The 27,610-nt window shown below is 46.6% G+C and overlaps 1 protein-coding gene across 5 annotated transcripts; it reads left to right on the top strand.

Moving 5' to 3' along the window:
- The first annotated feature begins 1,437 nt into the window (after window positions 1-1,437).
- Window positions 1,438-27,394, top strand: LZTR1 (leucine zipper like transcription regulator 1). 5 transcript variants are annotated; one of them, XM_030473017.1, is made up of 20 exons: window positions 1,438-1,650; window positions 1,728-1,790; window positions 1,896-1,952; window positions 2,438-2,517; window positions 2,787-2,895; window positions 3,883-3,966; window positions 4,888-4,945; window positions 5,480-5,619; window positions 6,372-6,573; window positions 15,008-15,118; window positions 15,459-15,551; window positions 16,265-16,360; window positions 17,422-17,605; window positions 19,041-19,210; window positions 20,222-20,378; window positions 21,281-21,407; window positions 22,507-22,656; window positions 22,842-22,947; window positions 23,772-23,852; window positions 26,611-27,394. In XM_030473017.1, exons 1-20 carry the CDS (start codon window positions 1,475-1,477, stop codon window positions 26,725-26,727), a joined length of 2,361 nt encoding a protein of 786 aa, XP_030328877.1. In that variant the 5' UTR covers window positions 1,438-1,474; the 3' UTR covers window positions 26,728-27,394. The 5 variants fall into 5 exon arrangements, 2 of the variants coding, with proteins under 2 accessions (XP_030328877.1, XP_030328878.1); XR_003989626.1 differs by lacking the exons at window positions 23,772-23,852; window positions 26,611-27,394 and having other exon boundaries at window positions 21,614-22,656; window positions 22,842-22,893; XR_003989628.1 differs by lacking the exons at window positions 23,772-23,852; window positions 26,611-27,394 and having other exon boundaries at window positions 21,617-22,656; window positions 22,842-22,893.
- The last annotated feature ends 216 nt before the right edge of the window (window positions 27,395-27,610 follow it).

Here is a 27,610-nt window from a genome sequence, read left to right on the forward strand (position 1 = left end):
GATTTGTGTGTGTGTCCATGTGTGTCTCTCCTAAGGTATAAGCTCTGATCAATGCAGTCATGTTGCGATATCTTTCTTCCCTGTGGGTTCTCTGGTGTATGATACCATTAAACTTGGAGCCATGACCTCCCTTCAGGGGGAGGGAACACTGGTTCTCTCTTCCGCCTAAACTGTTTTATATTGTTTTGTAAAGTCTATTAGGAATTTTGTGAGGCATTTGTGTCTCAGCTTTCACTGAAAAAGGCCAACAAGTTAAACTACACAGTGCAACCCCTTGGGGAAACCCAACTAGGAGGAGGTGGCTGCGGTGGCGTATCCCGATAGCTCTGCAGGGAGTGACCAGTCCCAGCCCTGGGAAGAGGCAGGACCATGGTTTTTGCCCCATGTGTTGGCAGCAAAGCTCAAACCCAGTCATCCATTCTTGGAGGTAAGTGAATACCAAGCACATGGAAGCACCTCGGTGTCAGTTCAGGTCTGGAGGAGACGGGCTGATGGGGTCCGTGTGCTTCTGGTGGGAGCAGCTGCCGTGTGCCTTGGTGGTGCTTTGGTGGAGTCAGATGGTGGCTTTAAACAAGACCATAAAAATGAGACTGATCTGGTACTGCCGATACTGTTCCTCATCATGAATGGAGAAATCCAAGGATTTCTTTGCCATTGCAAGGTCCAAAAAAGTAGGTGGGCCAGTGTCTTGTAGAGTTCCTGTGGGAGCTTGTCACTGTGTTGGGTAGAAACTGCTTTGATTTGATATTGGTCTTGATGGTGTGTAGCTGGTGAAAAGGGAAAGGTTGGGGGATAAGGTTGGACGGGGCTTTGAGCAAGCTGGTGTAGTGGAAGGTGTCCCTGCCCGTGGCAGGGGGTTGGAACTGGATGAGCTTTAAGGTCCCTTCCAACCCAAACCAATCTGGGATTCTGTGTCTTTTGGAGACTCACGCTCGTCCTCCCGCAGCATCAGCTCACGTGCAGCCTGTGCCCGCACTGATGTAACTCCTTTGCCTTTCTGCTTCCTCACTGTCCTCCTTCCTAACAGAATTGTGTGCTCTGTGATGTATCTTTGAACAGGAATTGTGTTTGCCAAGGGGCTGTCAGTTTGCTGCAGCAAACCTGACCAGTGCCAAGGTCATTCATTGCTCAGGATGAAACATGCTGGACTCTATGGAGATGGGTCTATGCTCTGGTTTTGTGCTGCAGAGCACCTCTCTTACTTATTGTGCACTGTTGAGAAGTCTAGTCAGGAAGGTTACTAATGCCGTGTTAGGATGTACAAGCTCCCTTTACCTAAATTAAAGCTGAAGGCGGGACACAGGCACAGCCCTGCTCACACGCCGCGGCCGGGACTCGAACCCACGACTCTGCGGCCCGCAGCAGCGCCTGCGTGTCCCCACCCTCTCCTCCCCTCCTCTCCTCCCTCCCCGCCGCCGCGGAGCACGCTGGGAGCTGTAGTCCGCCGGTGTCCCCGCGGTGGCTGGGCCGCGCCATGGCGGCGGCCGGAGCCCCTGCGGGCGGCGCGGGGCGCTCGAAGGTGGCGCCGAGCGTGGACTTCGACCACAGCTGCTCCGACAGCGTCGAGTACCTCACCCTCAACTTCGGGCCCTTCGAGACCGTGCACCGGTGGCGCCGCCTCCCGCCCTGCGACGAGTTCGTGGGGGCCCGGTGAGCGGCGGGGCGGCGGGCGGGTGCGGGGATGGGGGGTCCCGGCGGCTCCTGACCCCGCTCTCTGCCTCCCCCAGGCGCAGCAAGCACACCGTGGTGGCCTACCGGGACGCCATCTACGTGTTCGGCGGCGACAACGGGTGAGGCCGCGGCGGGCCCGGGGGGAGCGGGGCTGAGGGGGAGCGGGGCTGCCCTTCCCCGGCCCCGCGGCCCGGCTCAGCCGCTGCTCTCGTTCCTCCGCGCAGGAAGACGATGCTGAACGACCTGCTGCGCTTCGACGTGAAGGACTGCTCCTGGTGCAGGTGGGCAGGGCTGGCGGTGGCCCCTTCGTTCCTCAGCACCCCCAGAGCATCCCCCCGGCCCGGTGCTGCACCCTGTTGCGGGGCTGAGCTGCCAGCGAGGCTCCTGCGGGGTGCTGGAAGGGTGCAGGGGCGGAGGCACTGCGCTGCTGCGGCCCCTTGGGGCAGGAAATGTGCCAGTGGGGCTCGCTGGTGCCTTGTCTTTGCTCTGGCTTGTGCAGGCTCTTGTCATCTGTGCGCCTCCCTTGTGCCTCGCTTGCTGTCTCTACCCAACAGATTTCAGCAGTGTTGTGTTTGTAACATGCTCATAGCGCTCAGTCTGTCATAAAATCTGAGACAGTTTAATAAAGAAACCAAAACCAGCGAAACCCCCTCAGGAACAGCAGACAAACTTCTAGCAGTTGTTTCTTTTTTGACTCCGCACAATAGCTGTGAGTCCCTGCAGCACGACGAGGGTGTTTGATTGCTGCTGTTCTCGTGTTGTGCAGGGCTTTCACCACGGGGACCCCGCCAGCACCGCGGTATCACCACTCGGCTGTGGTCTATGGGAGCAGCATGTTCGTGTTCGGTAAGGCAGCGGCAGGTTGCAGTGGTGTCTGCTTGGGATGATAAATGCACTGGTAGTATTGGTTAGAAGAAAGAATGAGGTATTTTTAGGGTTCAAACTCATTCCCACAGCGTTTCTTTAGGGGTAGGAGAGGAGGAGGAATCTCCCACTTGTAGCAGACCGTTAGCCAAATACCTCTCTTTGTGTGAACTAACCTTTTCTTCTAATACAACAACTAGAAGCGTGTGTGCTCGGCTGCATTTGAGTCCAATGGAATTGTTGTTGCCCAGGTGGCTACACTGGAGACATTTATTCCAATTCCAACCTGAAGAATAAAAACGATCTCTTTGAATACAAGTTTGCAACTGGACAGTGGACTGAGTGGAAGACTGAAGGGAGGTAAGGAGCTGGCATCTCTGCCCCCCTCTTCATAGGGCCTTGTGCTTAAGTCAGCAGACACTGACAGTGGCACAGCTGGAATTAGTGCTGGTGTTAAGGCTGTGGGACGGTTTCTGCTCTACTTCCTTGATTCAAGTGTTCTGAAAAGGAGGGTTTTTTGCATGGCCTCCGTTCCAGAATGGACTCTATTGGAAATGTGACCAAAACATGTTTCATTTTTGTGACAGAAGGAATGAAAGCAAAGGAAGCTTTTCTTTTGAGTTGTTTCTTTTCCAAGGTTAACATGACATTGGCCAATCCCTCATAGTTTCAATTTAGTTGTATCAGAAACCACTTCAAAGCTTATTTGTAGTTAAATCTGCACGTTCTTTTCAGACTAAAGCTGGACTTCCTGGGGCGCTCTCAGATGCACACACTTGTGATGTGTGTGCACACAAGTGCGTTCAGAAGCAGATGAATGAGTTGATGATGTACGTTTGGATCTGTTGAACACAGGTTCCTGAGATTCAGCCTTCTAAGGCACAGTCAGACCTAGTAGCGTGTTACTTCTCAGAGCTGGGTTTGTGCACTTTTAGACCACATCAGTAAATTCTCTTTCTGCTTGTTCCAGCAACTTCTGATGTTCTGGAAAGTGAGTCTTACTCTTGTATTCCGAACTCGTATGTCCTTGTCTTTCCCCACGGTTACAAGTGTGGGTCCTGCACAAATGACCTCAGACAAGCTGATGGCCATGTGGCATCGCAGTTTTGTTCAATGCTTCTTGGCTGATTTAGTAAAACCCACAAAGATTGGGGAATTAAAAATCTAGGTTTGCTCTTTTCTTGTGGGCTTTGCATCTTGGGAGCCCTCTCGATCTCACCCCTCGAAACCATTTTGTGTCGGGTACTTTATGCTTCATACATGTGCATTTTAGCCCTCACCTGGATCCTTCTTACAGCACCTCTGCAGGTCATCTAAGAAGGTTTTAATTGCTTTTCTCAACTGCAGGTTGCCAGTTGCCAGGTCAGCTCACGGTGCAACAGTGTATAGTGACAAGCTGTGGATCTTTGCAGGATACGATGGCAACGCACGGTACGTGCTGGGATTGCTTTTGTAAAATCCTGGCCCCTCACTTTTCACCTCTGTAGAGATGTTTTCATACCCCGAGTGATTGAAGCCCATAACTGGAGCTTTGCAAAACCCATTTCTGCGGTTCGCCAAATTCAAGTCAGTATGTGTTTTAAAACCTAAAAAACCTGGTGACTCAGAGGGGCTGTGGATGTGTAATATGACATCCCTGCCTTGGTTGTAAAGATGCTAAAAGATCTTTGAAATTTGGCAAATGAGCAGTTCTCTTTATTTCTGGAGGAGGAATTAGAGAAAGATGCATGACTATGTGGAGTTGCTCAGTCCCAGCTTAGGGAGTTCCCCCAGGGCCTCGAGTAGCTGGAAGGAGGGATTGGGTGAGAGGAGCTGTCTAATTTATGTTAAATACATCTAATCACGTTAAAAAATGGCTTTTTGTGGAACAGGAGCCTCAGGCAGATTAGGACAAAAGGAATCAGCTGCAGTTACTGTGAGTAACTTGTCCTGGGAAAAGCATAGTCAGATAGGTAGCAGTCAGTGATGTGTCAGGTTGCCTGCTCCGTTCTCTCTGCAGTGAAGGTGGGATTCAGCCGCACAAATCTCTCCTGTGGTCCATCCTAGGGGTTAGTAGGGATGGGTAGAAGGTGGCAGGGTAATAAGGGGTATTTCTATAAATATCCCTGAATCCTGAAGAGTGACTAGCTCAAATCCTTAAGCTCCAGGCAGAATTGCTGTGTGTAACTGTAGAGTACTTGTAACCAGAAAGATGCTAAAGCAGGCTTGAGGTGATGGAATTAAATGTAGGTATAGGAGAAAAAGATTTTAATAGGTTTGGTTTTTTTCTGCCAGTGGAAGTGGGAGCTAAAAATTACTGAAAAAAAACCCCAAACCTATTTCTAAATCAAGCATTTTTGTATTATAACATAGGTTAAATGATATGTGGACCATTGGCCTCCAGGATAGAGAGCTAACGTGCTGGGAAGAGGTAAGAAGCTTTAGTTTTGGTTAACACGTAGAATTTCTTTCTTGGTTTTCATATGCAGTTATTTAAAATGGCCTGTGCAGGACAGCACTGCTCTCTGCAGAATGTGTTTGTCACACAGGTGAGCAGAAGCCCTTCAATGTGAGTTTGTTTGTGCATTTGGAAACCCAAGTGTAGATGAACTTTGTTTTTTGCTTGTAAATGTGAATATGAACTGGCCGTGCTCCCTGTGAAAAGGGCCTGCATTTCCCACTGTAACCACTGGGAGCTTTGCTGGCTGGCTGTCAAGATGCCTGATCCTGCCAGCACTGGGGCTCTAGAAATGTGCCTCCCATCCTTTTTATCCATAGTAAAACTAGTCTGTGCAGACTAAGCTCAGCATCAGTTGATCACCTGTAGCCAGATTTACAGGGCTCAGTTGCCTGCACACGCTGCTGCCATGGGGTCTGTTGATCTGATGGTGCTGCAGCATCCTCAGCACGTGCAGTGGTGCACAGCAATAACACCTCCTTCATTTTGAACTTCATTATCTTTCAGATTGAACAAAGTGGTGAAATTCCTCCTTCGTGCTGTAATTTTCCTGTGGCTGTTTGCAAAGACAAGATGTTTGTTTTCTCGGGCCAGAGTGGAGCAAAGATTACCAATAATCTCTTTCAGTTTGAGTTCAAGGAGAAGATGTAAGTGTAGACAGTTAAATCACACAAAATCCACGTAATCCTTTACTACTTGAGTTGAGAAATGCACATACTTAAGGGTATTGAGAAAGAATACTGCATCTCGTGGTGAGGAAGTGGATGTAAGGTGTGGACTATGTTAATGAGACTTTGTTGTTTGCCATGTGCATCAGGTTGATCTTTTTCAGCAGATGAACAGAAATTCAGTAGATTCACTTTAAACAGTGAGTCGTGGTGTATTCAGAATGGGATGCCAAATATTACCTCCCTGAAAGTTGTTTTATGGTCTGTTGTGACAGCCTGATCTGTCTGGTTACTGGCTGAAGTGGAACCACAGCTGAAAGAACAGCTGATGGCCTCCAGATCTTGGCTGAAATCATGCTACTGTAATGAATAAGCAGTGCCTTATCAAAATGGGGTATGGAATCGGAATGGTGCCCTTTGCTTAGGAGGGTTAGCTGTTAAAGTGGATAATGGATCACAGATTCCTTGCCAAATTGTGGTCTTTGAGCTGCTGGGGTTTACATCTGGGTCTGCATCTGGGTGAGGGAACCACGTTGGCTTTATCAGATTTTCAGCTAGAAGTTTAGCAACACGGAGCTGACAGAGATCAGGATGAGTCGTTGCCTGTTCTCGTGCAGGTTCTGGAAGGTACCATAAAAGAGCTCCTTTATTCTTACAATCTGAGAGTTAGAAAACTTCCTTTGCAGGAAAGAGTTGTAAAAAAATACGCTGTTTCATGTTCAATGCCTCAGTTGGACCCGTATTCCCACCGAGCACTTGCTTCGAGGCTCCCCTCCTCCTCCACAACGACGATATGGCCACACGATGGTTGCGTTCGACCGGCATCTCTATGTGTTTGGTGGTGCTGCAGATAACACGCTGCCCAACGAGCTGCACTGCTATGACGTGGACTCCCAGACCTGGGAAGTTATCCAGCCCAGCCCAGACAGTGAGGTAAAACCTTCAGCTCTTGGTGTCTCCTTTTATGCTTTGCCCATTTTTTGCTCTCAGGCCAAGGACGTGTTTTCGACAAGGACATTGACTTTTAGCTCCTTCCCACCAGTAGTTGAGCAGCTGAAATATTGTGGGCAACAGTCTTTAAAAATGAGTCAGTGTTGACACGTTTAAAACTTTGCTTAGGACTGTTTAAAGAAATACCATCAAACACTTGTAATTGTTGAGTCAATCATTATTTGACAAAGCTCAGTGATGAATTCACCGTGTGGACCGGTGGTTCTGTGGTTGGCTGTGTGATGCTGTTGAAGCAGAATTCCAAACTAGATGAGGTTTTGATTGTTCCACTGTAATAATGCCTCCGTGTGTAACAGCTTAGAAATCCTGTAATTACACAGAATAGCATTTCCCTTTTAGGTCAAGTGTGAAGTGTTTGCTTATGAAGGTATGACTGTAAAATAATGGTAGAGATCATAGGGAGGCTCAGACGTGGCTTTTTTGACCGTATTTGCATTAATAAGAAATATAAATTAAAAAGCCTGGGTTCTTTATATGAGCATAAAGAGGCAGTAACCACCAAGGGCCAAGTGAATACCCCAAATGAGAAGAAGCCTGTACTAATATCTGTATCTCCTGGATTCAGAATGGTTACGTTGGCTGCATTTGTTAATTTTAATAGATTTTACCTTAAGCGATGTTGAAATACTTCAGCTGATTCAACAGTGGGTTTAGTGTGTGTTGGCTGATCTGTGGGAAGAAATAGTAGATGTCTGTGTGCCCTATGGAGAACTGCAGAGGTGAAGGTTGCACCTGAAAGAGGTGAGTATTGCATGAACCAGGCAGCAGTCAAGTATCGTGCGCTGAGACAGTCCAGCATTGGCTGCATTTTGGGTGAACAGGTAGAACAAAACCTGGAAACAAGTCTGACAATGGGCCTCTTCTAGGTCCTCTTCTACTACTCTGCCCAGGTCCCTCAGAATTGTTGATGGTGGCTCGCATGGAGGATGGGAAAATGGCTTAGTAAGTAGAAAAGGGGGAACTAAAGTGAAACAGGTCAGTGCTCCAGAAATAAACAAGGAACTTCTGTTTTGTGCTTTTAGGATGTCTCCAAAATGAATATCAAACATGCTTTCTGACCTGCACAGTTGCAATCTGTAGCTCCTCATACCTTCACCTTGATGCTGTTTGTACATACGTATTTTACAGAGCTGTTCTCCATCTTTGCTGTTAGATGATCTTCACAATTGGGGGTTCTGCTTTTCTAAGGCAGGCAGAGGAATATCACGTCTGAGTCCATGCCTGCCTGTACCAACAGTGCCAAAGCTTCCTGAGGTGCTGGATTTCCTTTATACAGGGCTAGCAGAGGATTTAAAAATCATTTAAATAGATTTTTTTCTTTTATTGCCCTCAAGTTTTCCTGTTGAACTCTAAGTGTCCTTGGCTTTTTGAAGAAGGTTGGAACAGCATAAAATACCAGCAGGCAGTAAGAGGGAAAATGCCTCATCTTGCCCAGTTGCTCCCCAGCAGGCAGGCAGACAGACAGAGCACTCATGGTTTGTGCTACAGTAGAGGAGTGTTGTGCAGGGAATGGCAGAGGAGCTGGAGGTCTGGGAGGGGATTGCACATCCCTTTGTGGACACAGCGCCACAGAATGAGAAGAGATGTTTAGAAACAGCCACTGCCTTATAGAGGACAAGGTGCCACGGGAGGAGGAAGAGAATTCTTCTTCCTTGCAGTGCTTTAAGAAGGTCAGTGTCTGGGCCAGTTACACTGTCCATGAATCCAGGCGCATTCCCACCATCTCCCAGTGAGTGCAGCCTTTCAAAGCCAAGAGCAATATGAATTTCTGACTTTCAGAGCTCTTCAGTTTTCTTTTAATAAGCAAAAAGGGAGGTGAATGCCTTGGTAACCTTCTCTGGCTTACTGTGAGGTACAGTTCTGGAGTTTTTCACATGGATTACAGTGACGTGGTTTGTGGGCAGCTAAGAAAGATTAAAAGGACTTACTCATCCCACTGTGGATGAGTCTGCCGCAGTCTCCCTGTGCAGAGATCAGTTACACCCGTTGAGTTATCCTCGGGCAAAAGCAGCATGTTATTATGTGAACAAACCCCTGAATTCCTGCAGTGAGGCCCCTAACAAGATCTGCTGTCAGATGTGGCGAGCGTAGCTGTCAGGGTCTCATGTTCTGCTAGGAGAGATAGAAGTTAGCATTTCACAGTCCAAAGAGAAGCCTGATGGTTCTAAGCAATAGGTAGTGCTCAGACTTGCATCCTTCTCAGCAAATCTTCTGTACAACTTTCAGGGTCTCCGTGCCATTGATCTGTTCAGGTTGTGCTGAGAGACACAGCTTGGAAATGGTGGAGTTTGTAAAAACCTGACTATCAGAGCAACTAGTCAAGGTTGTTGCACAGTGTGATTTCTGTTTGTCAACTCTCTGTCTCCTTCCTGAGGGATGTTCATTACGTGTTTTTACAGAGTTCTCCCACAGAGAGAGCAGAATGTGGGCTTATGTGGGTGATAGCAGAAGGAATATGTTTATGTAGCTCGCTCACCAGTAAGAAATTAGAATAAAACAGCGTTAGTATGACTCATGTTAAATGGGTATAAAGTTGGATAATTGGAAGATAGGAAATATGGGTTTGAACGAGGAGTAGTTACTCTGCTGAAGTTGTTTAGGGACTGGTTCTTGTCATTGCACCACTAAAAACTTTTGTCAATGACCTTGAAAGAAAAGAGCAGGTCAGAGCTTTTCCCTGATCCCTGCTCATTGTCCAGAGTTTTGCCAATTGATGAGGAAAATAACAGTCCGCTCAGAGTGGTGGTTCTTCAGTTGGGCAGAAACAATACATATTTCAGTACGTATGTAAAGCAGCATATCTGAGAACAGGGTGTGTGGTCTATGCTTAATAGTTTCCCTTTCCAGTACCCCTGGAAACAATGACTTAAAAACTTTAGTCATTGTGGGTAGCTGAGACAAGCTCCCTGTAATGTAAAATGGCTGGAAGTGCTGCTGCTATTCTTGGCTCCAGAAGCCAACAGAGTGGAGTATCATTTAGTAACATAACTGTTACCCCCACGTTTATTAGGTAGATCTTCCTGAACAACGTCTCACCATGTTGTGTTCACAAATGAAGGTTATTCAGAGAAGAAATCTGTGAGTGAGTGAAGGTTGGGAAACACAGTGGCCAGCAGTGAGACGGAGTCTCTGGGGAACAGAGGCTGTTTCATCTATTGGTAAAAGATAAAGCAAGATCCAGCAGCTTCAAGTTGAAACTAGAAGTATTCAGGCTAAAAAAGAAAAGGAAATGAAAGTTCACAGATTGTGAGGAGTGAGGGGCTATGACACTACTATTTAAATCTCCAATTGATATGTTAAGATTATTTTAAAGGAAAGAGTGTTTAGTGTTATTACAGCTGTAAATAAGTTACAGGTTGGCTCATATTCTGACCTTTGCAGTTCTAACAGCACATGTTTGAATTTCATTGTTAAAAGAATCAACTTCCCTGTTCCCATGCTGTGTTCTCCAGTGAATATTAAATGGAAAAATCTCATCTTCAGTGTAAAGCTTGAATATCAAATGATGTCCAGTGCCCCATCCCTTAGTACTTACCATAACCAGAACTGCAAAATCTCCAGAAGAGCTGATATTGCAACAAGCTTTTGTTATTATGACTTTGCTTTTGTATCTAGTGATTTATCCTGTTTTGTAGGTTTCTTCATCATGGTCTTCAACTTTCTATCCTCTGCCATGATTCGTGGCAATCCCTGTTCTGTATTAACTGCTTCACATGAGGAAGTGGTGCTTACTGAGGTGATCCTCTGCTTTAACCTTTCGACTTGCTACCAGTAGTGCAGAGTTAAAGATTTCATGAGAGGTTCGAAGCATCTCTACCACTGGAAGTCTTTAGGAACAGCCTCGATGAACCTCTCTCGGGAATGAAATAGATATTGTTGGCCCTGGTTGGGGCAGAGGAATGGAAATAGCCTTTGGCCAGCTCCTTTCCAGGTATCTGTGATAGATTTTTAATTTCCTTTTTTCTTGTATGGAAAATAAAAGGGGAAAAGGAAAGGCCGAATTTCCATGTTAAGGCATAAATTTCCATTGTAACAAGAGCTGAGCTGGGCTTCCACACCTGGAGTGTGTTAAAGAACAGGAGGAAGTCTTAGGATCACAAAAGCAGTAGGTTGGAAGGGACATCCAGAGGTTTCGAGTCTAACCTCGTGCTCAGAGCAGGGGCAGGACTTGGCAGAACATCATGAGGTGCCCATCAACCCATTTTTCCAGCCTAGGTAAGTCCTTTTGAATAGCAGCCTCCAGCACGTCAGCTGCTCCAGACACTTAGTTCTGATTGTCTGAAAAGCAGATAGATTTTGTGTACCCGGTGTGTGAAAACATTTTAAATCCTTAAATCTCCTTGAACTTAAAGACTATCCAAAGCTCTGTCTGCCCATCTGTTCAGAGAGTTCCGTGCTGTTGCCTGGTATGATAGTGTAGCAGCATCTCTTGAGTATAAACAGCTACCAGAAGTGACATATCATTTGAACCTGTTGTAGCTTATGGTTTTCTTCCTGTTCCAGAGGAAAAATAGACTTTTTTTTCATAGAATCCCAGCCTGGTTTGTGTTGGAAGGGACCTTAAAGCTCATCCAGCTCCAACCCCTGCCACGGGCAGGGACACCTTCCACCAGAGCAGGTTGCTCCAAGCCCCTGTGTCCAACCTGGCCTTGAACACTGCCAGGGATGGGGCAGCCACAGCTTCTCTGGGCACCCTGGGCCAGTGTTTTTACCTTTTAGTTTATGTTGGTTCAACACGTTGGTTTGTTGATGGCTTTAGGTATTTCTATTTCATTTTGGCTTAGAGTTTTCAGTGGTATTGGAAGCTAGAGAAGCTCCTCAATGTTCCTAGTTTGTGAAAGAGATCTGAGCACATCTTTACTGCCTTTGAAGCTCAACAATCAGCTTCCTTAATACCTGCTCATTCATATCTGAGTGTGAGGAGAGTTAAAATTTACACAGTTATAAATTTATTCTGTATATATAAGAAGGGTTCTGAGAAGCTGAGAGAAAGAAGAGCCTTGGAACAATTGCCATGGATTTGATTTTACCTATTTCCTAGTATTGCACATAGTGCTGCCATTTCAGTCTGAAGAAGCACTGAAAACATGTTGGAAATGCTTTGAGAACTGAGTAGGAGATAGAAGCTACACACTGAAACAGCACGAGGTGAGAACAGCACACGGTGTGTGTGCACATTGCCTGCCCTCACACCAGGTATAACCTGTCAGCTGTAGAAAAGGTTTTACCACGTCACCTTCCTAACGCATTGTCAGCCTTGGCACAGAGAGCAGGTTGTCCATCAGTCTGCCCTGCTCTCCCATCAAGCCACGAGGTGGGAAGCTGGTCTCAGGCTGTGGGAATAGCTGACCATCCTGCCTCCTGGCCATCTCTGTTCAGCGTCTGCATTCTTCCTACTTGCCATAAACGAACCCCTCGGCTTCTCATGAAGAGCTAAGGGCAGAAGAGGGCAGAAAAGAAGCAATTAGTGCATAAGATTTTAATTGCTTTATACCTCTGTCATGGCAAAAAACATAAGAAAACTACACAAGTGATGCGTTGAATTGCTCAGTCGCAGTGGTAGGCTCCAGCCAAGCCCATGGTGCTTCCTCTGGACTGATTCCGAGTGTTCTGGAGCTTCAGCCACAGGGGGATGTGCTCCGTGCCCAGTCTCCCACGCCTCCCATCTATACTTTTACACACTATTGTTTTTACATCTTGTAACCAGTGTCCTCTCCAGAAGTGGCTGAGAGAGTATCTGGCCTTGAAGAAGCTCCCTCCTTGCCCTCGGAAGAACGTGGTGTAAAAAAATCTCGGGATGTATTTGCTTTAGATTGCGGCATAACAGCAGTTAAACATCCACCTACAGCAGACTCGGAGGTAAATAAAGCAACACTTGGAAGTGAAGGCTTCAAAAATGCAAATTAAATTTATTCCAGGAGAGAGAAGTAAATTCCAGCCTTGCAAATGCTTTTCCCCCTCCACTTCTTTCTTCTCTCCTTGAAATTTATCTGGAGCTATTTCAGCTTGAACTGCAATCTCAGAACCCTTTAAGCCTTGGCTCTACACATGCGAGTTCTAAATTGCATGTAGAAAACTAGTATTGACCCCCGAGTGGAAACTACTCGTTTGATTTCATTTTACTTTTACATTGATTCAACTTAATTCATGAAGGACTTCAAGTGAAGCTGAATGTATTCCTGCTAAGGTCAGAATTTAAATCAGTGAAAGGGTTTGCACAGGTTTAACTAAGTTTATTTTAAGGTGTGTGGAATCAGCCCCAGAGGTGATGCTCGGGGCTGTCATCTCAACTGTTTGAATGATTGCTAGGTGCTCTAACACAGAGGCAGCAACACTTAATGCACAGCTTTGTAAGTCAAATCAGAACCCTGATGAGCATCACAGGACAAGCTGTCTAGACAGGACACGGAGTGAGTCTGAGCACGAGAAATGCAAAAAGATACAAAACCCCTTCTGAAATACTTTGATTTTGAAAGTGATGGCTCGAAGCAAGGCAGCAGTGTGGGAGGGTAAACTGAAAGGGAAGCAGAGGTGACTGGTGAGATCTGCTTTGGAAAGCAAAGATTCCAGCTTGAAAAGAACCTTATAAACGAGGCGGCTGCCTTTGGTTTCCAGCAGGATAGCTCTTTTTTTGTTTGTTTTTGGCTGCAGAGTTAGTTGTAAGGAAGATACTTATAATACAGCTGATATCAGCCCTTCTAGTTGTGTGGAAATAGGTCTCTGGGTTGGACGGGGCTTGGAGCAACCTGGTCTAGCAGAAGGTGTCCCTGCCCTTGGCAGGGGTTGGAACTGGATGAGCTTTAAGGTCCCTTCCCACCTAAACAATTTTGATGATTCTATGATCTCATTCTCTTTTGGAGAGCTATGGAACAGGAAGGTAATCGATCAATATTATTCCATAATCTTCCTATTACAGTATTTATTAGCACCAACTTTAAAGTTTCTGTGATAAAGTATCCATGAAGTTTGCTGGAGACAGAAGGCTTCTTGTTTATCCAGAGGAATCTCGATGGCTTGTTCAACAGGCGCACGCAAACGTGCCTTCGAGGTGACCAAATGTGTGGTTTGTACATCTGAGGGGAAAAAAAGCAACCAGGTCCTGGCTGCTGCAGGGGGGTTGTGTCCTTAAAAGCTGTAGTCTGAAGAAGAGAAAAACTCATGGAAAGTCTGGTGAGTAACAAGCTAAATGAGGCCGTTGTGCGATGCTGTGGTGAAAGGGGTAAGTTGGTGGTAATGAGAAATGCCAGTCAGCATGGCTTCCTGGAAAATGTGGCTCTGCAGATAAACATAATCTTGTTTTGTGTCTGAGCTTACTTGAGTGGTGTCTATAAATATGTACAAGGAGAGAAGATTTCTTATGCCAGAGGGCTTTTTATTTCGTAGGCAGAGATTTAATGAGATTTTGCTGCCTGGAAGACAAAACAAGCCTGATCAAACTGGAGAGGGAGGCGGAAGGTAGTTCCTATCACCACTTGAGGACTTGATGTGAGATATCTCAGTGAGGTGTGCTAATGCGATCAGCTACCTTTGGGTAACCTCAGAAGAAACAGGTAAAAACGATGAGGTCTGTCCCGTGCAGGAGGGTCACAGCAGCTTCCACTCACAGTGACTCCTTCCTGCTCCAGAAATCATCCGATTTTACAGTTCCAAGGTGAAATATGTGTTGCATGGAATGGTGTGATCCCTCAGCCCTATAAATAGCAGGGGCTTCCTGCAGCGTGGGGTGGCTTTATGCTCTGTGGACCTGGCATAATGAAGGCAGGATTGACTCTGTGGTGCCAGCTCTGGAAACGTCTCCAGTGTTGGGCTCTGTGCATGACTTGGCACTGCTGGAGGGGCTTGTTGGCCAGATGGGTCAGCCGCAGCGCGCTGCGGGCAGGGCGAGTGCTTACAAGCCTCCAGTTGAGCATCCTGCTGAGTTAGATGATCATTCACTGTTCAAGTTCTCGACAGGATTTGGAATAAGCTCTGGGTTTGCGCAGTGGTTTGCAGAACCTCTTTATTTCTAGAAGTAGGGTGTATTTTTCTATGTAAGACTTGTGTTGAGTCTGAGTTTGATAAATGATGTATTTTGTAACTACGGTGATATGTAGAGTCCTGTGTATGTACCAGTGTGATTAGAAGGTGCCATGAATAGGTGTTTTTAAATGTGAGTGGAAGTATGTTCTAGGTGCACTAGGAAACAATCCTAAAAGACAATAAATGTCGCTCTTAGGATGTGACCATTTGTGTCACTTCGGTCTGTGTTGGTTTTCCCTTCTCACTATTGATCTGTTGCAGCTCCTTTTTTTGTGAGGAGAAAAAAAAAAAGGCTTTTCGTTATTCCCTCCCCTATTTTGTCCTTTTCTTTCCCCAGTTACCCAGTGGGAGACTCTTCCACGCAGCAGCTGTTATCTCAGATGCTATGTACATCTTTGGCGGCACGGTGGACAATAACATCAGGAGCGGAGAGATGTACAGGTTCCAGGTAATTCACTGGCAGTTCACTGCTAAACCTGCTCAACCATCCCCACCGGTTCTGTGTGAATCCTCTGTCTCCAGACATGGCAGTTTCTAGTCTGGCTCCTGCGGGCAGCCTTTGCAGTTCAGATGAGACCCAATTCTTCCATCTTACCCTCTGTTATCTTTCGTTACCCTCACCATGGAGCAAGCCCTTGCAGGTGTTTGGGTTGCTTGTTATTTTCTACTTTATATACTACCTTGGGGTTGAGTTAATCAGAAAATCCACTGATAACACATGTAACAGTGCTTTTGGGCAGAGCCATGTGAAATGAATTCTGTTTTCTGTGGGGTTTTATTTTTGCTAGTTTTCCTGTTACCCTAAATGCACTCTCCATGAAGACTACGGAAGGCTGTGGGAAAACAGGCAGTTCAGTGACTTGGAGTTTGTTTTGGGAGAGGTGAGTAGAATTTACTGAAAAGGTGCCAGTGGGGGTGTTTTGGTCTGTGTATCGTGTGCTGGGGAAAGGCAGATTGTACAGAGATGGGGCCAGAAACCCTGGGAGTGAAGCCTGAAGAGCAGTGGCATTGGTGAAGGGGCTGTCTCTCTGCTTTAGTCAGTTACACTCATCCAGATAAATTTCTAAAGCTGCAGAGGAGAAACTTTTAAACTGAGAAGATCTGTGGATCCCTGAGACATAACCCCAATTTATGTCACAGCACAGTATGTATAGTTGTAATATGAAAATGGTGCTAATGAGCTCTGTACTCAGTTGAGGTCCCAAATGTCCCCTGGAAAGAGCAGGTCAGTGGTTTGCAGATCATTTCAAGAGCAATTTTTAATTACTGAAATAAAGTAGAAAGTGAAACCAAAACTCAGATGCAACAACAAGAAGCAGTATCTGTGACACTGAACCTACTCGGCAGCTTCCACTTAGTGAACGTAACAAAGACTCTTTCCAAATGGTGTTTGCCATTGGCTTTATGGAAAGTAAGTGTTGGATTTCATCTGTATGTGCAGAGCAAATGCAGGGCTGCCTTTGATTCTAACTTCAACTAAATGTATAGTAACCTGGAGCTCAGCCCAGGTTTCTGTGACTTCTGCCATCTGCCACCACCACCGTGGGATTTGGGTATAGAAGTTCAACATGTTTTCTTCCTTTGCCTGTGACAGAAGGAAGAACGAGTCCGAGGGCACACTGCAATCGTTACAGCTCGCTGCAAGTGGCTGAAAAAGAAGATCATGCAGGCAAGGGAGAGGCTGAAACAGGTGAGTGTTCGAGAGAAGTGATCTCGAGGCAGGGGGATGCTTATTCTGCCCCATTTTGGACATAAGGTTGTCAGGAAACAAAAATAGTATCTGCTGAGGCAGCCGTGGGATCAGAGCAGAACCTGATGCTGAGGTGCTCTGGAGCAAGGGAAGGAAAGAGGATAGTTAGCATTAGCACAGGCTGCTGGATGTGCATCAGGCCGGGTGAGGAGCGTAACGTGGAGGAGCCAAAGTTAATCCAGTTATCTGGATTTGGCATGATGGTTCTTGGGAGCTCTCATAGCTGTCTAGGTTCTAATCTTGTGGAGTATCCCTGGGGATACCCCTGCCTGTGGGGAGGGCAGAAGCTGCACGTCGTCGGGGGTGGCCTGTGAGATCAGACAGATCAGAGGGGAGGCAGCTTTAAGGTTTGGAGCTGGCTCTGTTCCCTTTACCTTAGTATTTCCTGACTTCTTCCAGAGCTGAAGGTCTGGTGTCTCTGTTAATTTTAACTACTTACAGCTTTTTAGCAGCAAATATTTGACTGCTCTTGAGGAACTGGTAGCACATAACCTGCAGTAAGATGTATGGGTGTCTCATTGCCCCTTAGTTGCTTTGCCACCCCACAGCCCTCCATCTTCACTGGGTAAGGCTGGAGGGAGAGGTTGTCAAAGTGAAACTTGGAAGTAGTGAAGTGGCTTAAATACATCTGTGCAGCACTTTGAGCTCTGACTTTGCAAAGCAGGGGTCTGTGGAACCTGCTCCTCCATCTTCCTTCTCCAAGGAGAAATGCTGTTCCTGCTGAGGGCAGAAACATGAATTCATTCCTCCCCTTTCCTGAGGTCCTGCTTTTGAGCTTTATCCAGGAGCTCACATTTGTTCTGGTCCCTGTTTGTCACTGGATATGGAACAGAAAGTCTAAGACATACGAATTCCTTGTGTTTGTGAAGATAATCTTGAAGATAATGAGATCTTGGATCTTGAAGAATGCAGTCGTGAGAAGGCTCTTTCCCCTGGTTTGACAGTAACGTGTGTGAGCTGACACAGCCTTGTTGCCGTGTTTGTCTGTTCCATCTCATTAGAAATCAAAGCAGGATATTGAAGACGAGGGACATGCGACATGTCAGAGGGATGGGATTGGTGGGAATGTCAAGTTGTGCCGCCTGCAGCCGCTGCTGGAAGTGCCCATCCGAGAGGCTGAGGCGCAGCCCTTCGAGGTGCTCATGCAGTTCCTGTACACAGATAAAATCAAGTACCCTCGCAAAGGTAGGGCAGAGGGTTAGAAGCCTGCCACAGCTGGGGAGCAAACAGCTACTTTGAGCCAGAGTAGGATCAAGCATTTGCAGATGATCGATAAACCACAAACAAAAACCCAAAGGCATTGTGGTGGTCTGCACATGCAGCAGCCTGCCTGCAAGGCCCATGGATCCTGCGTTGGCTTATTCCCTTTTTCTGGCATTGTTTTGATCCGTTGTAAACCGAGCCCCCACAGAAAGGCAAAGCAAGCGAGGATTTATCATCTTTGCAAAATGCCAATCCAAAAGAGTGCCTCAAGAAAGGAAAAATCGATTCGATGCATTCACTGAAGATCCCCGGGTTACAAACACTTGCAGGCTGGGAGGTAATAGCCAGAGATCTCTCAGCTCCCACGCAGCAAATCTAATGGCCTTGCTTGAGTGATGAGGTGTGTCGGGCTGTGGGAGTCAGAGTGGATACCCAGGGGGAGCTCCAGCTGGAGGGGCTGGGGAAGCCACATGCACCGTAAGGTAAAGCAAGGTACCTCTGTCCTAAAGCTGAAAGGTTTGCTTGAGCTTCAGTCCACGATCTTTCCTTGCTATAAAAGGTAATTCTCAGGAAAAGAGTGATTTGTATGCAGTTGCTCCAAGGCTTTCCCTGCCAGCCAGCCTGTCTGAGAGCAAGCCTAATTAATGGGGATGAGGGAAACTTCTCATTGGTGTCTGCTGACATTGCCAGATCCCGCTCTCAAGCAGTTCACTGATCCCTCAGGATCAGACCAAGGACGTACTGAGCTCTTCCCTTTGTTACAGGCTCCCCAGGCAGCCTGCTACCCTTCCCCCAGCCCATCAAACACCTTTCTGCTGGGATCCTCCAATGGCCCCATCCTGACCATTTGTATTCCTAGTTGTTCCTCTCAGTTCAGAGAGCAGCACCTTGGGGATCCATGCAGAGGCTGAGCTAATAGCATTGGGCATGCTTATCAAATGGGATTTTCCAATTAGACACAGGGAAGGCACGTGACATGCAAGAAGGCTTTTCTCTATCAAAAAGGAGTTACAGCAGATGGTCACAGATCTTCTGCGAGGAAAGCAAAGGCTGTGGAGGATTATTCCTTGAGTTGCTGTCCTGGTAGTGCCATTGCAGTAGCCTGTGAGGGTCGTCACTGCCCCTCTCTTACTTCAGCCCTTTCTTCTAGACCAGCCTCAGGTCTGGGCACGCACAAGCACAAAGCACCTTTGTAAGGGTCTGTCAGAATCAGGGAGCTGATTGCTAATACTGCATCCAAACCAGGGGCTGCAGCGGGACTGTTAGTAACTGAGCACTTTGGAACATGGGGCTGCTGGCTTTGGAGCTTGTCAGTGGTTTTAGAGACTTCACTTACTTTTGAGGGTTTTAAAAACTCATAATCCAGATTGTCAAGATAAATTGAGCTCTCCAGCATTCTTCTCTCTTGTGATTTCAGGGCATGTGCAGGATGTGTTACTTATTATGGATGTGTACAAACTAGCTTTAAACTTCAAGCTCTCTCGACTGGAACAGCTCTGCCTTCAATATATTGAAGCATCTGTGGATCTGCAGAATGTGCTCATTGTGTGTGAAAATGCCAACAAGCTTCAGCTGGACCAGCTAAAGGTGATCACAGTTTGCATACAGGGGAACTGATAAGAAAGTTTAACAAATGGAATTGATGTAAGAAATGTTCTGCAAAAGCTGTTGGCTTTTGCAAATTGAGTTCTTTCCTATAATTGTAGTTGCTTGAGTGTATGTTAGTGTGGGCTGGCCTGCAGTTGCTCACGAATATTATGTAGGTTTTTTCCACTAAGTGATATTTTTGCATATCTGCCCTGTAGGATGTAGAGGACAGAGTGACTTTGGCTCTTCATCAGTTCACTCTCACTACAGCAGGATGGAAACAGTGCATTTTCTGTTCCCAATGTTCTATAGAGAGACTGCAAACAGTTTGTTCTCCTGGGTGTGATGTAAAACTAAATTCTGTTTTCATGGCTTTCATCTGAAAAACACTCTACTGCAAACCAGAATGTGTCTGCAGCTCTCTATGCAGTGGGTCAAGGGCTGTGCTGAAAGTCAGGTTAGAGTAGATACCTCCAGGCTGATTTGCTGTGACAGCAGGTTTGTCATACAGGAGCCTACAAGACTTTTCCAGACTGTTGCAGCCTTTACAGAGAGGGTTAAGGCAAAATCCACACAAGGAAATCCTGCACATTGTTTGTATCCTTAATGGAGAGCGTTGAGACCTCTTCAATCTTCTAATTAAGTATTGGTTTCTAATTGTGTAAAGAATTATTATGAGATAGCAACCAGTCTTAGCTCCGTGAGGTTTCCAGCGCCTCCTGAGATTCCTATTTCAGAGCAGCCAGATGGGAGACAATGAATCTTTTCCTTGTTATTATTTCTTAGTCAGGTTTTTCTAGATGCTTAGAGTTGTCCTGAATTTCCTGTTCAAGCAGGAGCTGAAATGGTCCCTTAGTGAGGAGGTCACCGTTTGATAGCTCCAGCTGCAGGACCCAGGTGGAGGGTCATAAGAGAACGATGGTTGTTCACACGTGTAACATGGGATGTGGGATGACTTCAGAGGGTAAACCATCAGTTTGTTATTAATACTGGTTTGGTGGTTTTTTTCAGGAACATTGCCTGAACTTTGTGGTGAAGGAATCACATTTTAATCAGGTAATAATGATGAAGGAGTTTGAGCATCTTTCTTCATCCCTCATAGTGGAGATTGTACGGAGAAAGCAGCAACCTCCTGTTCGAACACATTCCGATCAGCCGCTTGACATCGGTAACCTTTCTGCTTTATAACCTCATTAGTTGTGCTGGTTTTGAATCATAGAATGATAGAATAGCTTGGGTTGGAAAGGACCTTAAGATCATCTAGTTCCAACCCCCTGCCATGGGCAGGGACACCTCGCACTAAACCAGGTCACCCAAGACTCCATCCAGCCTGGCCTTGAACACTGCCAGGGATGGAGCATTCACAACTTCCTTGGGCAACCCATTCCAGTGCCTCACCACCCTCACAGGAAAGAACTTCTTCTGTATATCTGACCTAAACTTCCCCTGTTTAAGTTTGAACCCATCACCCCTTGTCCTGCCACTACAGTCCCTAATAAAGGGTCCCTCCCCAGCATCCTTGTAGCCCCCTTCAGACACTGGAAGTTGCTCTGAGGTCTCCACGCAGCTTCTCTTCTCCAGGCTGAACAGCCCCAATGTTCTCAGCCTGTCTCCATACGGGAGGTGCTCCAACCCCTGATCATCCTCGTGGCCTCCTCTGGACTTGCTCCAACAGCTCCATGTCCTTATGTTGAGGACACCAGCACTGCACACAGTGCTGCAAGTGAGCTCTCACGGGCGCAGAGCAGAGGGGCAGGATCACCTCTTTCGACCTGCTGGTCACGCTGCTTTTGATGCAACCCAGGATATGGTTGGTTTCTGGGCTCAAGCACACACTGAAGCCGGCTCATGTTCAGCTTCTCATCAACCAACACCCCCAAGTCCTTCTCCACAGGGCTGCTCTGAATGTCCTGTCGCCCAGCCTGTAGCTGTTGCATTGCTAATGGTTTGCTTAGTCTAGGAAACAAGGAAAGAGGGGCTGGAGCTATGGCTTTGCCATGTATGAGTTTGATAGTACCTGGTCATCTGCAGCTATCACGTCCTGAACTATCTCATTACATTAACTTTCAGGAACATCTTTAATTCAGGACATGAAGGCTTACCTGGAAGGAGCTGGGACTGAATTCTGTGATATCATCCTTCTCTTGGACGGCCACCCTCGGCCAGCACATAAAGCCATCCTGGCCGCCCGCTCCAGGTGAGGTGCTCCATACCAAAACTCTACCAAACATTGACTGTGTAAAGTGCAGTGCTGTGCAGTCTGTGGGGCAGCTGCCTCTTTTAGAAGACAAGGAGGAACTTTGTATCCTCAGAAAGTGTGAGATGCGTCTTTGCTCAGTAAGTGTAATAAGCCTTTAAGCATCAGTGGTTAAATGGTTTGGTTTTTTTCCGTTTGATACCCAGCAGGGAAGGATGGGAGGAAATTAAAACTGGAGAGGTTCTCTAGAGGATGTGTAAGAAGCTGCAGTGCAAGACAAAGAATCTGTACAATCACAGGAAAGGAAAGAGGGTGTAAAACATGAGGTGGTTTCAGTGAAGTGGAAAGCAACAGATGTCCAATGAGGTCAGAAAGAGTCTTCTGATGGTGAACATCCCTTTTGAATCACCTGAAGTTTGAATCTCCTTCTCCCTTGCTGCTATTTAAGACTGGGTATGAATAAGCTTAGCAAAAAATGGTGCATAACAGAGACTAGATTGTTCCTGTGCTTTGTTGCGAAGCAAGTTCACCCTTCTGAAGGTGGGGACTGTTCTCCTTCCTCAGTATGGCAGTGAAGGGGGTCTGTCCTTCGCTCGTGTGTTCTGTGTACCTGCCCCTTTATGTTCTGCCAAACATGAAGTGTTCACATAAAATTGCTGTTTCAAATACTGTCACAATTTTTGTCTAGTCCCAGAAATAATACTTGGTATTAGTTACCGTGGTATTTTACCAGAAGCATTTCACAGCTCTTAAAACACCCCTGCATGATTAGCAGCCTGTAGATACCAAGGAAATTCATAATGCTTTAAGCTCTCTGCTGGGTCTTATGCAAATCAGACAAAAATCAAAGCACCGTGTGTCCTAATTTTCAAGAAACAGAGACAAATTTCGGGTAGTGCTGATGGAAGTCAGGGGGATTATATTTGGAGTTCTCTCACAGGCAGACGTATAAAAACAACAATTTAGCAGTGGTTTTGCCCAGGTTGTCACCTGAATTTGCTGCTTTGGAAGCTGCAGTGCTTAATAGCAGCCTCTGAACAATCCTGGGTTAAACCATCTGTCTGCAGAACGTGTACATCAGTTTTACCTCCTTTTCCAGTTACTTCGAAGCCATGTTCCGTTCCTTCATGCCAGAAGATGGGCAAGTGAATATTTCTATAGGTGAAATGGTTCCCAGCAAGCAAGCGTTTGAATCGATGCTTCGATACATATATTATGGAGAAGTGAACATGCCTCCTGAAGACTCCCTGTATCCTTACATCTAAAGTAATTGAAGCATCTGCCTACAGTGCACGTACAGCAGCTCACTTTCCTTTTGCTCTAGCTTGCCAGGCAGCGCCTGGGAAGATTGCTGGTCAGGGCTGCATTAGCAGGCACTGCATTTTAACTTCTGCCACCGTTGCTTTACAGTTTTTTCCTTAATGAGATGAATAGCTACCTCTTTGCTGCACCTTACTATTACGGCTTCTCCAACAACAGACTGCAAGCCTATTGTAAGCAGAACCTGGAAATGAATGTCACAGTGGAGAATGTACTACAGGTAATTGTCCCCAGGCAGCTTTAATGAGTCACTTGACCCAGTTACAGGGAAGGGTCTGGTCAACTGGGTACCCCTAGTGCCACGTTCACCAAATTGCCTCCAAACTCACATATCTGAGACTGCACAAACCCTTCTAATGTCAGTGCCCTGTGTGGTTGGCATGTGTGCAGGAGCAAAGGCTTCAGCAGTTTTGTTTCCTTATCTGCTTTTTGCGTCACTAGTGCTCCTGTGCTGAAGTGTTTAGTAGATATTGCTCACCTGGCCAACAGGATGTTCCTCATCCCCCATTGTAGACCAGTGTTTGTAAGGGTCTTTTTAAGAGGTACCATGTGCTCTGCACTCAACTCCAAACCCTTTTGTGGTAGACATTTGTACCAGGGCAAACGGTGATGTGCAGGTGACACTAATCTTGTTTTATCAGTAAATGCTAAGAGGCTCTGGCAATGAAGTTTAAGCTAACAAAGAATATTCTGTGATAAGAAAGCCTGCAATGCCATCTACTCGGTAGGCAGGCTGAACCCTCTGCAACACGAGTAGAATCAATTCCAGCATTAACTGCTTTTGGCTCTTGCCAGTCTCACTCGGGCACTTCAGGGAGCCTGGCTCTGAAACAGATCTGCAGTTTCCTACTGATTATCTCCTGAGGACTCAATCCATTTAAATCCAAGCCTTTATTTTTCAGTAGTTCAGAGAAGACTCGGGTTTGTAATGAAAAATGGAGATGTTTCCCTAGCTCAGAGGAATTGCCTCATCTGAGTCAGAACAATGTGCACTGTACCTTCGAGCTGTGCATAAGGAAGATCACATCATTGCTTTTGCTCCAGATTTTAGAGGCAGCTGACAAGACCCAGGCGCTGGACATGAAGAGGCACTGCCTGCACATCATCGTTCACCAGTTCACCAAGGTTGGTTGCATCTTTTCTGGGGCTTTTGAGAGCTGCTGTCCTCTGTCACTGCGTTGGTTAAAGACACATTAATATAGGAATCCATTTCACTCTTTCTCCTGTGAGACAGCTGAGAGCTGGCTGAGCGTTGCTGATACTCCCTGACAAGTCTGCCAGGCATAGTTCAAACACCAAAACTAAATGAAAGACTAGAACAGCAGGGTCTGGAAATGTGAAGACCTTCCAAAACAGAAGTTACCCCGAATTGCTTCCATTTCCCCTTGTTCCAGCTGTTGATTTTGTGTCATGCCATTGTTGGGTTCTCATGTGTATAGCAAGATAAGTTTGTGATGTATTGAGGGCACAAATCTCTCTTTCACTGGCAGTTATGAGTGTGCTCTTCATCTTTCTCTTGAAGTATTCTCTGTCATAGCTGTTATACTGTCATGTGCCCAAAAGGCAAATTACCGTGTCCTGGCTGGGCTTTCTGTAGTTTCTATGTTCTGATACGTGGGATGATGCATTAGTGATAGGAAAGGTCAAGAGCCTGATGTGCTGATATTCCTGTCCTCACTTGAGAGAATAAGGGTATTGTCATTTAGTGGTTCTTGTGAGATATGATCCCTCCATGAGAGTTTCCCAGCAGTCACCAGTTCATTGCACAATCTATCAACGTTGTTGAAACTGGTAGATAAATCACAGGAGTTGGGATTTCTGGATGCTATGCACTTATTGATGATAATTCCCAAGTTAGTATTCAGGTAGTTCACTCTCTTTTGTGTATTTAAAGTCACAATCCTCCCGCCGCTGCCCATGGGGAAGGAAAGCACTGCTCAGTCCAGTCTGTATCTGCAGATGAGACAGAGGGAGCTATTCAGGCTCTTCATTAAACGCCTAGGTTGCCCAAGTGCAATGCATTTTACATCCAGAAATAGCTGAAAATGCATAAAAACCTTTGAGAGTGGAGCCAGCATCCAGGAATCACACTCCCAGCGGAGGGTCCCAGCGTGAGGTTACAGCCCCTGCCTTCATCTGGTGGATTTTCTTCTGGCCGCAGCTTCAGCAGGGGATGGAGAATGGTCCCACTGTGAGTTACAGGCAGTTGGGACGTCTCCTGGGGTTACAGTCCCCAAGAGCTGGGATCTCATGGTCTCAGCTTCCCGTGGAGGCCACAGGAAGACAAACAGGTTGGCACAAATCTCACCAGAACGTGCTGGGGGGAAGTGAACATTGCGACATCTCCGAGATTTGAGCTAAAGGGCATTGCTCAATTGTGTTCCACTCACCAGAGTACGTGGAAATGTTTTCTGTTTCAGCTGTTGACTGCTAGAACAGTTTTGCTCAGGCTGTGGCTGGAAGCCTGTCAAGCAGATGTGCATGAAGAAATCTTAATTATGCAATGTTTTTCTTTGGCTTGAGAGGCTTCAGTGTGTGATTTTTGGCCTAGTGGCTGGGTGCCTCTGTGTGTGGCTGGGCTCCTTGGCAAGCTGCAGGCTCTGAAGGGGGAGCTGTTCTAGCTGGGCCAGCCCGGCGGGTCATGGAGGCTCGGACAGGCTGGGTGGATGGCCCTTGGCATCTCCTGTTCTTCCAGCTTGATTAACGCTGTTCTCAATGGGGACTGTCAAGGAGTTTTCCCCCCAGTAAGAAGGTTAATGGCAGAGCTGTTCCCAGAGGTTTGCTGCTTTGGGCAACGTGGGTTTAGGCTCTTGTGTGTCAGTATTGTGCAAAATGCCCAATAAAACTGCTGTTCTGAAGTGTTTGTACTGACACCCTGATCTGTTCCTCCACAGTGCATGCCTCAGTGCTGGGGCAGGATTCCCACCCGTGTTACGGGGCTCCCTTTCCCTCCCAGTCATCATTGACCTTTACTTTGGGGATATTATTACTTCAAGCATATCTCCTGAGCTCTTTCCGAAAGCATCTCAGCCATTTCCTTCCTGGGCTTCAAAAGATGCTCAGGACATCTTTATTCTTTATCACAGTCAAGCTTAGAGTGAGGTGATAATCTTCTGTTAGATCAGTGAGTACAGGTTGGGCAAGTAGTCAGGCTTTTAGGCAGAGTCTGCCTTCAGGGCTGGGCATGTATGTTAATAAGTCTAGAAGGAGGGATTCCTGGCTCATTACTGTGAGGTTGTGGAGAAGGAAGGAATGTGTAGAGCTCCTTTTTGGTAACAGATGAGCTTCTGAACAGTCTAAGAGCATAAAGCTTGTTGTAGATGCTCATATATCTGATGCGGTGAAGGTTTTTGTTGGCTAGTGCTCCAGTGACCTGCCTTGACTGCAGGAGGAATGCCAGCACCACCGGCATGGACACTAAGCATGGCCTCTCCAGAGGAGCAGACAGAGTGAAGAGATCAGCTCCTAAGTCACGTTCTCATTAGAAACACAGACACTTCAAAGTTCACGGCTGTGCTGGTGCCCAACTTTGCTTTCAGGAGAGTGCTTAGTTGGCATCCCTTAGCAGTAGAGTTGTCAATAGAAACAGTAATTACCCTCCTTTCTCAGAGAGGCAGTGCTGGGGTCAGCGTTTCTGCTGTTCTCCGTTCCCATCCCCTCCATGCAGCACTCTGAAATTGGATTCCAAGTGCAGGAAGTCATGACTGGAGCCTGGGACTGTGATTTCACACCATACGTGCCCAGGCTCTGCCTTGCCCGACCTGCCTGTTTCCCGTGGGGTGGCTGGGGTGAACTGGTGCTGCATCAGCTCTGATTTGGGGAGGGCTTTAATTTCTTTCTGGTTTGTTTTTCCTTTTCTGTTCTGTTTTTCTTTTCCTTGAAGGTCTCCAAGTTGCCAAATCTCCGCTCCCTGAGTCAGCTCCTCCTCCTTGACATCATAGAGTCGTTAGCTAACCACATATCAGACAAGCAGTGCGCAGAGCTGGGCTCAGACATTTGACGTGCTTTGGTAACCAAACTTCTCACTCGTTCCTCAAACAAACTAGCACTTTATGGCTGACTCTCTCTTCTACCATTCCATCCCGAGCTGCTCACAGTGTCTACCCAGTACAGCAGGCCCTGAGGAGCATGGACAGCTGACGTGCTCTCCCGTGGATTTGCTTGGTTTGTACCTTTGTGGCGAAGGGTTTGGTCTCTCTTACGCAAATGTAAAATTGAAACCATTGCAGGAATTAATTTATTCCATGTGGTTTGGGGAGTAACTAAGTTCAGAATCAAGCCCATTATTACTTTTATACTGTAAAAGAAAGCAGGCGTGAGTAAGAGTGTCATTAATACTTTGAAGCACAGTATTTCAAGAAGCCTATTTAAAGAACTTCAGCTGACACAGCCAGGGGCTGTGAGGGGAAGTCACAGAAAACTGGAAGCAGAGCGTGGTGTGACTGTTGGACCAGGATGCAGGGACTTGTCAGAGACTCTCCATGGTGTGGATTAAAAGATAAACCCTTTTGCAGCTGCCTCCTCTGGTGGGCTGCGGGAGGGCCAGGCCTTGCTCTGCAGCAGGTCACACCAGAAGATTACAGTGGTCCGTCCTGAGCACCAAATCCATTAATCCTGTCTCGCTAAGCCTTTCTAAATCGATTTATTAATAAAGAGTTAACATCTTCCCCTGGCATTTCATGATTGACTTGGCTTTCATTTTGGAAAAAACGAAGCAAAAAAAGCTCTGAGCTTGATGAAGGTCACTTTGTTAAAAATAACTCTGCTACATCTTCTCACTAATTTTACGCTGAAGTGTCTTCATTAGTCGTTGCCTTTGCAGGAAGGTGAATGAAGGCAGAGCCCTTCCCAGCCAGTTCAGCAGCAGCTCCCCATCCCATCAC

Source organism: Strigops habroptila, chromosome 18 (genome assembly GCF_004027225.2).
Source record: "Strigops habroptila isolate Jane chromosome 18, bStrHab1.2.pri, whole genome shotgun sequence".
NCBI lineage: Eukaryota > Metazoa > Chordata > Aves > Psittaciformes > Psittacidae > Strigops > Strigops habroptila.

Excerpts from the sequence above, each read along its gene's own strand:
- LZTR1 (XM_030473017.1), top strand. The coding sequence starts at position 1,475 with ATGGCGGCGGCCGGAGCCCCTGCGGGCGGCGCGGGGCGCTCGAAGGTG. Across the intron at positions 1,651-1,727 it reads GACGAGTTCGTGGGGGCCCG|GCGCAGCAAGCACACCGTGG; the intron begins GTGAGCGGCGGG and ends TGCCTCCCCCAG. Across the intron at positions 4,946-5,479 it reads AGCTAACGTGCTGGGAAGAG|ATTGAACAAAGTGGTGAAAT; the intron begins GTAAGAAGCTTT and ends ATTATCTTTCAG.